This window comes from Mus caroli, chromosome 2 (assembly GCF_900094665.2).
Source record: "Mus caroli chromosome 2, CAROLI_EIJ_v1.1, whole genome shotgun sequence".
NCBI classification, from domain to species: domain Eukaryota; kingdom Metazoa; phylum Chordata; class Mammalia; order Rodentia; family Muridae; genus Mus; species Mus caroli.
The window spans coordinates 12,148,428-12,162,167 of NC_034571.1; the positions used below are offsets into that span (position 1 = coordinate 12,148,428).

Consider the following 13,740-nt stretch of genomic DNA (forward strand, 5'->3'; position numbering starts at 1 on the left):
GTACACTGTTAATTCTGGGTACTTGTGCCATGTCACATGCTTTATTTGTAAAAGTTAATTAAGGTGTATGGACAAGTGATATGCTACATGGTAGAAATAAACAGTAATACACTCATCAATGGGCTATGTGAATTCAAATTCCTGACCCCAAACTTAACTATATCTTCTACTATACTCTTAGAGTTTGGGAGGGTGAAGCAGATGGAATAGGAATGCAAGCCCAGTCTAGGCTTTGTAGGGAGAATATCTTTTGAAAAACAGTAAAATAAAATGAAATACACATATTAATGGTAGAAATGTGTTTAGTATGTCCAAGGTCCTGAGTTGATTGCAACCTGAGAGGAACATAATTTTATTCAGTAGTTCTAACAATCTGGTCTGATAGTAATGCCCTAAATGTACATGCGAGAGGTTACATAGGAATAAAGATAGAAAGTCCATATATTAGTACAACTTTATTACAGTTCCCCATTTGTGTATTTGCTCTTTGTTTTTGACTTTTTCTTTCAGTAGATAACAAGGTCATAAAACTATACACAGCATTATAAACAGCCATGTTCAGCTAGCTTCAAATGTGGTGCAATTACTCAAGTTAAATATTTTCTAAAGTCCTTCCTCTGAAAGATTAAGTTACAGCCTGGAGAGTCATCTGTAAAGCACAGTTTCATGGGAACTGGGGTGCACACTCACAGGAGAAAAATCTGGAAAACAAGAGAAAAGAACAACTTCAAGTTATGATCACTGATTTTAAGTGACTGACTTTGCACTCCCAACACCAAGGAATGTTTCTCCGCGAGGCTGCTGTGTCAGCCTTCTCAATGCATGGATTTCTTTGTTTCCTTTGGACTGTCTGTCTTTCTATTTCTTCACTGAGTCAGCAAGGAGTCCAAGCCTTTCAGTGCAGTAATGGAGTCTCTTTGCCTTCTGACTATGTGTGTGACTTTACAGACCACTGTGGGGACAACAGTGACGAGCAGCAATGTAAGTGTCATTTGCCTTTCCCAATTCCAGGTCTTTGTTTACCTTCATACAGGAGTTTGTGAAGAGCCATGGGGATCCAACTAGAGTCTTAGCCTGTGAATGGTTTATTTTCAGAGGCTCCAAGGGTGGTGGCATATTGTTTAATAAATATGATCCATGTATAAAATTATTATAATATCAAATCAACTATTAACTAGGTTGAAAATATTTTGAACAATTTTAACTGATTGTAAGGAAGTGATAAACAGAAATTTAGCTTGGAAGTTTGACTAGTAAAACAAAATTTCAATGACAGTCATTAATTCACTTGCAAAATACTAGAATGGAAATTATGAGCTAAAGTATGGATTTAATACAGAAATTAATTTTACTTTGAATGGGATATTTTCTTTTTACATATGGGAGACTTAAGCGAAATGACTTAATATACATAGCTCAATGACAGCTTGTGTGTTTTAAGAGCTATGGAGAGTATGGGGAACATTCAGGTCTAGGCTGAACTATATGTTGACTGTGTGAGATTGAATCTTCATTTTATTATAAAAGATGGTAAGATGAGAGAAATCTCTCAATAGTTGGCACAGGTAGGCTCGTGCTCCATTGCTTATTGGAATAGTGTTAATAGCAGGAACTAACATACCAAAGGAGGATGCAGAAGGTGACATGTATGTATCTGATGTTTCTATTACATTATAAAATCTTGACAGGAAACCATACAGTGAACATGGTAACTGCAATAATTCTTTTACACAACCTCCTTTTGAAAAATGGAAGTTTTACAAAATTGCTATTTTGGAAAAAAGTATTTTTGTTGTTTTGAACAACCATCAGTTCAGTTATCAGAACCACTAATTTTTATTACTGTGCACTATGTTACTCAAGTTTATGTTTTCTGATTTATTCAGACAACGGAGCAGTCAGTGCTTATAGAATTTATCACTTCTTTTGTGAAAATACAGAGCTTTGTTTTATCTTGTCATCGCCTTCCTTTTTCACAGTCAGTCATAATCACATCAGTAAAGTAAGAAAAAGATTAGTGATCAATTCTTCTCCTGAAGAAGAAAACGGGTTAATGATTTTCCTCCTGTTTGGGTTTTCCATGTGGTTCCTATCTAGTAACTATTAAATACAGAGAACAACCAAGATCCATTTGTATCTGTCCAATTTTCCCAGTAAGACTAAATGTAGATATGCTGCCCCATGCTCGGGTCTGTCTGTGAGGTCATTCATGTTCTCTGTGGGCAGCAGAGAGGAACCACTGCTGGTTTGACGGAAAATGCAATGTCCTTTCCATGATTAATCTATGTGAAGCTTCCTCTAACACTCTCGCTGCAATGTCATGTATGGTCTTGCTTCAGGGAAAGGTTAACGCAGAGAGGGAGAAACTGCTGAGTGGAAAAGGTCTCTGCTGTATGAAAATTTTAATAAACCAATCTCTGAGGCAGGCTAAGGCATGGGTCTGTCCAATAAACACATTTAATTTTAAATGTTATATTGAGAAGTCACCTTTTGGCTTTTTCCCTTTTCATCATCGTTTTCTAAGAACTTTCTGCCTTGATATTTTTATTTAAAATGTGGACAAGAACCTAGAGACAAAAATGAGAGACACTTTAAAATGTTAGAGTTAGAATTTTTTTTTTTTTTTGTACACAACACTAGAGGGAGAGTACTTGCAGGGAATGATGGACAAGCAATTTCGTTCACTGTGATGCTAATCTTAGTTTGGCTTAAAAAGAATCTAACTTTATAGTGATGGTACAGTACCTAGGTTGAAATACAAATCAGTCTGTGCTCCCTTTACATCCAAATTGTGTGACCTTTAAAGAAGTAGATCAGCATGTAAGTCTTTGAGACTTTCCTTAATAAAATTGGCAAGACTGAATTTTGAATTTAGATGTCAAAGGTGTTATTTACATGTTATGAAATGTCTTTGTTCTCATTTTACTTCATAGTCTTCTTTTCTATTTTTTTTTCAGAATTTCACAATAAGTGTATGGTATTTTCACTATTTCTACTTCTTCTTTTCTTGCCTCCAACTCCTGATGTTACCCCTTCGTTTTTCTGTAATTATTATTGTTTTACTTACACACACACACACACACACTACTAAATCTAGCTAATCTTGGCCTTATGCACATGTATTTAGGGCTGACTATTTAGGGTTGAGAAACCTGTCAGGGAGCCAGTTCCTAGAGAAATCTGACTCTCCTCCCTTTGTAGAGATGAATGGTGTAGCTTATTCACAAGGTCTATGACTTTATGAATTTCCCATATGTATGTCGTTATGTTCACTGGTGTAGTATTGTCAGGTTTAGTGTAAACAATTCCATTGCTGAGTCTTCATGGGTACAGTATGCAAGTGCATTTGAGATATATATATATATCTCAAATACACACACACACACATACATATATATATATATGTATATGTGTGTACATATATACACATATACACATACAGTAGAGTATGGTTATATCAACAAATTGGAATATTTCATCACCTTTCTTATTTTTGTTATATAACACTTGATTTTCCCTTTTGTTATTTTGAAAGATGCGTTATTGATTACAGTCATCTTACTATGCAATAGATTACTTATTTTCTCCATCTGAAACTTTGTAGCCTTTGTGAGTAATAACATCCCAACCTATCCCCATATTTGAGTAGCACCATTCTACTCTTAGAATTTAAAACTATGGTTAGTTCATATTGTTGTTCCTCCTATAGGGTTGCAGACCCCTTTAGCTCCTTGGGTACAAAAAAAAAAAAAAAAAGAATTTAAAACTTTGGATTCTACATATAAATGACTTCATGTAATACTTATTTTCCCATTTCTGTCTTAATTCAATTCAAGCAATGTTTTCCAGATTCTAGAATATTGTTGCAAATGAGGCAATTTCCCCCTTTTTAAAGTTTGAATAGAATTTCATGGTGTACATATTATCTTTTCTTCATTCATTCATGATTGAGTGTATATCTTGGCTAATGTGTAATAATGGTAAGATGATGATTTCTGTTTCACACATTGATTTATATTATTTATGTATTTAAGAATGATATTTCTAGACTATGCAGTAGTTGTATTTTTAGTTTTTGTAGTAATTTTAATAATGGTTGTACTAATTTATGTCCCCATCAGTAATGTACAAAATTTACCTTCTATTCTTGTTGACCCCAACACTTTTACCTATCTGTTTTCTTTTCTGTGGTAACTGAGGATTGAGCATTTGTCCATGGTAAGAAAGTAGTCTTTAAAAAAATTTTAAATTTAGTCTTATCACAAATATTACAACCTGATCACAGTTTACTTTCCCTTCTCCCTCTCATCACCCCAAATAACTCCCTCTCTGTTTCCCTTCAGAAAGGGCAGGCCTTCCAGGAATATCAGTCAAACATTGCATATCAAGTTCCAATAAGACTAGTTACATCCCTTCATATTAAGGTTGGAAGAGGCAATCTTTTTTTTTTTATTTTAGATTTTTTATTAGATATTTTCTTCATTTACATTTTAAATGTTATCCCAAAAGACCCCTTTACCCTCCCCTGCCCTCCTCTCCAACCCACTCACTCCTGCTTCCTGGCCCTGGCATTCCCCTGTGCATAGATCTTCGCAAGATCAAGGGCCTCTCCTCCCATTGATTGTCGACTAGGCCATCCTCTGCTACATATGCAACTAGACACACAGTTCTGGGGGGGGGGTACTGGTTAGTTCATATTGTTGATCCTCCTATAGGGTTGCAGAACCCTTTAGCTCCTTGGGTACTTTCTCTAGCTCCTTCATTAGGGGCCCTGTGTTCCATCCAATAGATGACTGTGAGCATCCACGTCTCTATTTGCCAGGCACTGGCATAGCCTCACAAGAGATAGCTATATCAGGGTCCTGTCAACAGAATCTTGCTGGTATATACAATAGTGTCTGAGTTTGATGGTTGTATATGGGATGGATCCCTGGGTGTGGCAGTCTCTGGATGGTCCTTTCTTCCGTCTAAGCTTCGAACTTTGTCTCTGAGGCAATCTTATAAGAGGAAAAGGGTCTCAAAAGCAGGTGAAAGAGTCAGAGGCAGCCCCTGCTCCCACAGTTAGGACTACCTCAAGAAGACTAAGCTGCATGAACATAACATATATGTGGCTGGCCTATCAGTCTCATTCAGGCTGATTGACTGTTCAGTCTCTGCAAGCCACTGTGAACACTGCGTGTTTTCTTGTGGTGTTCTTCACCATTCTGCCTTCTTTAATCCTTTCTCCCTATTTTCTTCAGGATTCCCTCAACTTGGTCTAGTGTTTGGCTATGGATGTCTACATCTGCTTCCATAAGTTGCTGGTTGAAGGCTCTGTTTCTTTTTACATCTGTTATTTTAAGAGGATCTCCCTCAATTGTTCAGGTTTGCCTTGAACTTGTGATCTGTCAGTCTCAGCTTCCTCCTTAAAAGCTAGAATTACAGACCAGTAATTACCAGGTAGTACCAGATAGTACCAGGCTATCTCATTTCTTCTGTCCATAACAATCAATCCCAAGAGGTGTGAAATAGTATCCCCCTGGAATTGGATTTCACATTAATTCGTGTATGTGTAGGACTTCTTTGAGACATATCTGTTTAAGTCCTTTGCTGATTTTCAATTTGCTTTTTGCTTTTGCTGTTGCATCAAGTTCCTTATGTATTTTGTTTATTCATTTTTACATTCCATGTATTTTTTTCTTTCCTCTGTGGAGATGATTTCTTCACTTTGTTAATTTTTTATTTGCTGTGTATACATTTTTTTAGTTTGAAGCAATCCTGGCTGTCCACTACTGCTCTTATTGCTCATGCCACAAGGCCATTATCTCCATGAATCATTTCAAATCATCTTTTTACTTTCATTCTTCTTTTGATTTTTTTTTTGTTGTTGTTGTTCCTTATTTTTAACTCTTTGAAGTATACTGGTAGATTATTTACTTGAAATCAGTGGTGTGTTTCCACATGTGTGTATACATGTGTGTATGTGTACATGTGTATACATCTGCATGCATGTCTGCGGAAGAGTGCTTATGATGTGTTTATACATGGATGTGGAGGTCAAAGGTTGATGCCAGGAGTCTTCCTTAGTTTTCTACATCCTATTTTTTTTAAATGTATTCACTTTACATGTGACTAACTGACCTCCCTCTCGGTCATCTCTCTTCCCTCAAATTTCTTTGCTCCTCCCTCCCCTTATCCTCTGAGCAGGAACAGCCCACTGGGTACCCTCTCACCATGGCACATAAAGTCTCTCTACTTGCACCCTCTCCCACTGAGGCCAGACAAGGCAGTCCAGCTAGAAGAACACATTCCACATACAGGCAACAGCTTTTGTGATAACACCCCTTACAATTGTTCAGAACCCACATGAAGACCAAGCTGCACATCTGCTACAAAGGTGCAGAGAGGTCTAGCCTGTGTTTTTTATGGTTGGAGGGTCAAACTCTGAGAGACCTATGGATTCAAGTTAGTTAATACCATTGGTCTTCCTGTGGAGTTTCTATCTCCTTAAAGGCCACAATTCCTCCTTCTGTTTTTCCAAAAGAGTCCTCAAGCTCCATCCATTGTTGGGTGCAGGTATCTTCTGGTTCTTTGAGAAAACCAACAAGATAGACAAACCCTTAGCCAAAAACCCAGAGAGACAAGTATGCAAACAAACAAAGTCAGAAATGGAAAGAAATACACAACAACATCAAGTTAAATAGAGAGAAACTTAAAGTAATTCCACTAAAATCAGGGTCAAGACAACAATGGCGATTCTTTTTCTGTATCTATTCAACATAGTACTTGAAGTTCTGCTAGAGCCATAAGACAACTAAAGCGGGTCAAAGGTATACAAATCAGAAAAGTTAAAGTATCGATATTTGTGGATGATATCTCCTATTTTTTGACACTGTAATTCTCACTGAACCTGGAACTTGATGGATAGAACTCCAGAGATCCTCAAGTGTCTTATGAGACTATAGCACACACTGCTATCCCTGGCTTTTTAGTTTGGTAATAGGATCTGACACAGATCTCTATACTTTAACAGCAAAAACTATCTACCAAGCAGCCACCTCAGCTGCAAATTTTGGATATTTATAATTAGTCTCAATTTTCAAACATTTGTGAAATTTCCAAATTCTCTCTTGTTTCTAGATTCAAGATACTATGACAAGAGACTTGAACTGATTTTCATAAATTTAAGCTTAATAATATTTATAACAAAATGGGTGATCCATCTGGGAGTTTGTTTTGCATGTACTTGACAGGTTTCATAATTCTGTGTCCTTACATTAATGCCTGAGCATGGAAGGAAAGTGCCAGCTCTGCGGACCTTGTCAGATAGCAATAGATTTTAACCATTGAGTCTGGCCCCTACTAGTGTTATTACTACTACTACTACTACTACTACTACTACTACTACTACTACTGCTACTACTATTCTGCTACTGAGTAGCCTGACTTTGGCTACTGCCAATACACTGATGGAACTGACTTATGTGATGCCCCTGCATGAATTCTGTCTCATTCAGGAATACCAATTGGAGTTCTGTTATAGCCTTTAGCAGATTAGAATTTTAAGTTATTTTCCCTGTTGAACAACAATTTCCTTTGAAATTTTTAGTTGAACAAGGAAAGTTCTGCGTTGGGCAGTGACTATGAACAAAGCCTTCAGGTCACTGCTTCATCATTTGGGTGAGGTAAGTTCACAAATGTCTGCTCCACATTTACTTATTTATATTTGTATTTTTTGAGATTACAATAGAGTCACATCATTACCCCCTCCCCTTTCATCCCTCTAAACCATTCTGCATATCTCCTTTAAATTTCTTCCAAATTAATAGCCTTTTAAAAATAATTGACATTACATGCATATATGTATATGTGTGTACCTATGTGTTAATGAATACATCCACATTTAGTTGTAGATGTGCCCTTGGCTTTAGGCTTGTGACAGTATTAATTAGAACACCAAGGTTTTTTTGCAACCATGTTGCTGACTGGCATTTGGGATGGGAAAGGTGGAGAGTCTTTGATACTTGCTCACATACTGGACTTTTGATCTTGAGCTACCTTAAGAACAAGATGGGGCTGGACAAGGAACATGGCAGACTCAAGTTTGGCAGACATACAGACTTGCTAACTGTGGACCAATGCATTAGTGAGACTTTGTAGCCTGGTCCCTGTGTTGGATGGAAGGGAGGTAAGCATCTATATTTTCACAACAGTTACTGTGATCCCCACCACTGTTTCTAATCTTAATAACTAATTGCCACTTGGTCGTCTAGTTAAGAAGATGCTCCATTGCCTCCCACACAACAAGACAAAAAATACCCTTCTATGACGAGCCCTAAAAGTTTGAAAAATGTGCTTCCCAGTATCCTTCCCCTTGGGTCTGAGGGAATCTTCTGCTTCAGGTGCTAGGCTGGTCTGGAAAAAGGGCAACACAGAATGAAACCATTTCTCTTACTCTTAAATATTAGATTTCTCTGTTGGGGAATGGAAGAAGGTATCTCAACCTTACTACCATATTCTTCCATACTCATACACGTATTCTTTATAGATAGATACTGGAGGGATGCTGTGAGGAAAGTTGATGCTATCTGTTCTATTTCCTTCCTGATATCATTTCGACACATTCTTTTGACTTGTATATTAGTTGGTTTATTCCTTTTAATAGCAGGGCTATTTAAATACACGCAAAGATGTCATAGCTTCTTTACTAGGAACTGATCAAAATTACTTTCTGAACAAAGGCTGATTCAGTTTGCTTACTTGTATTTAGCAATAGATTCCATATAATTATTTTATCATTATAACTTACATCCAAAGCACCAAAAGGTAGCCAAGTAGGCTGTTATTGGAGAATGGAGATGTGGCTATTGCAATGGGGCCCTCACACTGGAAAACTGTTTAGTTAACCTAAGGTTCCAGACAACTTTTTAAACAATATCTTTGTACATCGGTAGGTGATATTAACATTCCCTGTATACACAGTCATCTTTAGTTACATTTTCATGATTCAAAAGAGAAACACGTATTCAGTTAATCAGGCATTTTATTTTCTTTCCTACCATATTTTGTGCTAAGAATATTTCTATTTGTGTAGGTACTTTCAGAGTAGGGATTTAATTTCATATTTGTGATTTGACAGGCACTATCAAGATATTTTGAGATTATAACTATTTTCTTTTGCATTTTTCATCACAGAGCAAGGTCTTTAAAACATAATTATTGTGCAAAATTATAAATATATATACAAAAAGTTGAGATTATCTTAGTGCAGTTTTAAATCTAAGAGGTTTAACCAAATAAGTTTAAGTATGAACAATGTTCCTTCGATAGGATCAGAGGCAACTACTTTTAAGACTAATTGATTGAAATACTGTAGTAACTTGGTATGTAAGGTGCCATGTCTGGAGTTTCCTTTGCTGTTGCTTCAAGTGCAAAGTGTCTCATCAGACAATTAAGAAATATTTTTAAACCTAACTGATCTTGTTGTTATGCCTCAGTCTGTCAGGATGCTACAAAACACATATGGGTTGCATGGTTTAAATAATAGACATCAATTTCTAATAGGCCTGGAGTCTCAGGAGCCATATAGAGGTATTAGGTTCACTGTCCAGGGAGGACCTTCTTCCTGATTTGCAGATGTTTGCTGAATCTACATAGAAAAACTTCTGTGTAATGTCTCTTCTTGTTAGAACACTAGTTGTGTAACAAAGATTCTTCTGTTAATTATGTCCCACCATTTCTACTTCCACATACCAGTACATTTGAGATTCATCACCTCAGTTGGCACATTACACAATGAAACCATCTAATATTAAGCATTGAATGCTTGTGTAAAGTAAATTTGAAAAATTATATAGTTTTCAGAGTCTTTTGAATGGGATGCTTCAGTCACACAATCATGTACATTTTCATGGAATCAATTTATATGTTAATTATACTCTAGTACAAAACCCAACCAAGTGAATTTTAGAACATGACAAAGAATCCTTCAAGGTCACCTAGAAAATTAATAATAATAGATGGAAATGTATAAGCAGAAAATATTAATGGGAAATACATTTTCTTGTTGTTGATGGAAAATAATTTCTTGAATATGCTGATAGCAATGCATTCTGTACACTAATGTAATACAGATATTAGTAATTAGAAATATAATAGTTAGAAATAGGAGGAGTGGGAAGTGAGATTGTTGAGTTGGTTAATTCCTGGCCACTATGTCTGGTGGCTAGAGTTCAAGAAAAGAACCAGCTTTCGAAAATTATACACTGATCTCTATGTACATTTTATGGCAAACATGGACCCACACATATACACACAGATGAATAATGCTTACAAAATTTAAATAAATAGAAATCATATCTGTAATATATTTAATAAAGAATTGTGGCATCCTAGATCAACTGAGGAACTGTCATAATTAGTAAGTTCAACTGGTATGTAGTCAGTTCTTAGGGCCAAGCACCTTTTAGCAACTTCTTCTCATATTGCATATACTGTTTACAATGTATCCAAATAGTAGAAGGTACTACATGTCCCATTTAACAAATTGAAAAAAAAGGAGGTTCAAATAAATAAAAATAAAACTCCCAAACACACAAAGCTTTGCAGCAACAAATCTGGAATCCATGTCAAACTCTGACTGGGTAGTCTCTGACACTAAATACTACCCAACACTGACTACCGACTGTAGACAATTGATGTGTCTGGTGGCTATTTCATGAAATTGATTTATCTGTTCCATTCTAAAAAAATTCTTAAAGTTGAAACACTAAATATTAAAAATGAACATATATTCTTTATTGCTTTAAATAATCCATTTTAATTTTTTGAGATTATACTTCATTTATTTAGTGTGTGTGTGTGTGTGTATATGGGTGTTTGTATGTGTGTGTGTGCACGCATGCACGCACGTACACAGACATACATGCATACATGTATGTATGTAACATTGTGTGTATATAAAGACCAGAGAACAACTTTTGAAAATCTGTTCACTCTTTACACAACATGGGTTTCAGAAATGGAAGTGAGGATATCAGGTGTGGGCAGCAATAGCCTCAGTCTCCTAAGCCATCTTATCAGTCCACAATGATCAGTTTAGAAAGCCAAGGAAAACTTCTTCATTATTCTGTGTAACAAATCTTCATGATATGTTTGCTAAAGGTTAGTACTAAAGAAAGAGAAGTCCTATGTATAAAGTAAGAAGAATATGAAAAATCACAGTAAATTAGAATATTTAATTCAAAGGTTAAAGGTATCAAAAATATTATGAGTAAAATTAAAGAAAACATATCTGTAATATATCTGACAAATAATTCTGTTCCAGGTCTATCAACTAAAAACGAAAAGTATTCTATCACAGAATTCCTACAGAGTAAATATAAAAAGGCAGGTCATGAGGGAAAAGAAATGACCCCATGCAATGAAGTGATCAGTCTCACAAGATGCATAAATAAGAATTGAAAGCACAAAGCCTTCAATAGCTTAAAATAAAATAAATATACATAATTCATAGGGAATATACTGTTGGCAAAGTTTTAAGAGAACACATTACAAGTCCAGGAATATTTTGAATGTTTACTTCTTTGAATGATGTTTTCGTAATATTAACAAGAAATTGAAAAAATAATCCTTCAAAATAGTCATTTCATTTTTAGTAATTTGTCTCAAGAACCAAAAGAGTTTATATAACCATTATAATCCTCTTCACATTATCAATTATGGTGGAAGGTGGAAATAGCCTATTGTTATATTAGGTTAAGTTTTAAATAAATCATGGCACATCAATGATGTAGGCATTTTTGTCAATTATTACACTATTTAAAATGAGAAAAAGCATATGTTATATAATTACAAAACAATCAATAAATGTACTTAAAATATGGACTACTGCTGCACAAATGTGGAAATGTCTGTATATGTACATGTACAATTCATCTACATTAGACTGATTGTTCTTTTTTATATATTTATGTTTCTAAAAAACATTTTTCTAATCAGAATAAAACAGTACTTCTAGATTACTGAATAAACAGAATGTTTGTTAGCCATTGTATTTATTCTAGAAATGAGAACATGACAAGGTTGATACATGAACCCAATAACAGGATTCTCTTTCGCTCTTATACATTTCTGTTTGTTTTCCTCAAAAATATTGAAAGGAAGTTTTGTTTTCCTTTTCGTTGAAGATATCATATGGGCATCAGCATATGGAAGCTGGGAATTTAGTAGTAAATAGCATGGTAAAGTTTTGTTAGAAAAGGAGTCCGTGTAAAGAAGAATCACATTAGTGTAACAGGTGGACACTTTGTCCTTTCCATTCCTACCGACACTTAGGAACTGGCCATTATCCTTCACTACACCTGCCTATATGGGTTAAAAGAAGTCTGCCTTTTCTACTTTATTTGGGAGCAGAATGCCATGGTTCATTCTCTCATCTCTCTCTCCCTCTCCCTTCCACCTCCCCCTCCTCCTCTTTTCCTCCCCCTCTCCCCTTTCCCCTTCCCTTCCCTTTCCCCCCTTCCCCCTCCCCCTCCTCCTCCCTCTCTCCCTCCTCTCCTGTCTCTGTGTGTTTGTTTCTGCCTAAGGTACCATGCCTGTGTGTTCTCCAGCACCCACAGGTTCTCCTGTCTGTGAGACTCCTGTCCTATGCATGATTACATCTTCCAGCTTAGACTACAGATCAAGGATTCTTCTGTGCTGATGTCATTTTTAGTGCATCATTTTATTTATGGGACTTGAGCTCAGCTCCCCTTTACACTCTGTCAGTGAATTAGAGGTGGCTTGCTCATTACACTGCCTGAAGTAGTTCCTTATATGGTTCTTAAAGGCCAAGCCTTTTCTCTTCCCAAGCCTGAACTTCCAGTTTATCTCCCTCCATTGTTCTCAGTTCTGGATTTGCTCCCAAGTACATTCTTTTCCCAATCTAATCATGTGACATTAAGTCTACACAGATATCCGCAAGGCCTTCCTTTGCTATTTATAGATGAAAATAATATTCATGTAAACATATTCAAATAATGCTTGTTTCTTCTTACATTTCTACTATAATAATTCTAACTTTCCTAGAGCCAATGACCAGAGCAAGCAATAGTGGGAAATAAAGAAAATAAAAGGATAGTTGTTAAGTTTTCAAAATTTACTGCTAATATCTTCCCTGACTTTTCTCAAAGAATCTGGTGAGACTCAGTTGATGGGCTGCAATAATGGAATTCTATCCTCACTGTCTTCTAAAGTATCATAGAGAACTTCAGTATACAAACCCAAGACTGATTGTGTGCATAATAGAATAAAAATACTTCATGGAGAGAGAACATAGTAGATCTAAATGATAGGTTCTGAGGACATGGAAGCTCATTTGATGAGAAAAGAGATTATTTTAAAAGTTGTTTATTTTTTTTGTTATGTGTATAAATGCTTTGCCAGTATGCATGTATATATGTGCACCACATGGATGATTGGTGCCAGAAGAAACCCAAGGAGGACACCAGAACCCTGGGAACTGGACTTACAGATGGTATCAATCTACCACCTGGGTGCCAGCAACTGAACCTAGGTGCTCTGTAAGAGCAGCAAGTGCTTTTAACCACTGAGACATTTCTCCAACTCCAAAGTCTCTGTCTCTCTATGTCTGTCTCCTCTCTCTCTGTCTGTCTCTGTCTGTCTCTATCTCTGTCTCTGTCTCTGTCTCTGTCTCTGTCTCTGTCTCTGTCTCTGTGTGTGTGTGTGTGTGTGTGTGTGTGAGAGAGAGAGAGAGAGAGA

The 13,740-nt window shown here is 36.2% G+C and overlaps 1 protein-coding gene across 1 annotated transcript in view; it reads left to right on the plus strand.

The window, feature by feature from the left end:
* Positions 1–631: 631 nt before the first annotated feature.
* Positions 632–13,740, plus strand: part of Malrd1 (MAM and LDL receptor class A domain containing 1) — a 667,530-nt gene continuing 654,421 nt past the window's right edge. Inside the window, exon 1 of the mRNA XM_021156265.1 lies at positions 632–981. Coding sequence (XP_021011924.1) covers positions 783–981 — 199 coding nt within the window. The 5' untranslated portion in view covers positions 632–782. The remainder of the gene's footprint in view (positions 982–13,740) is intronic.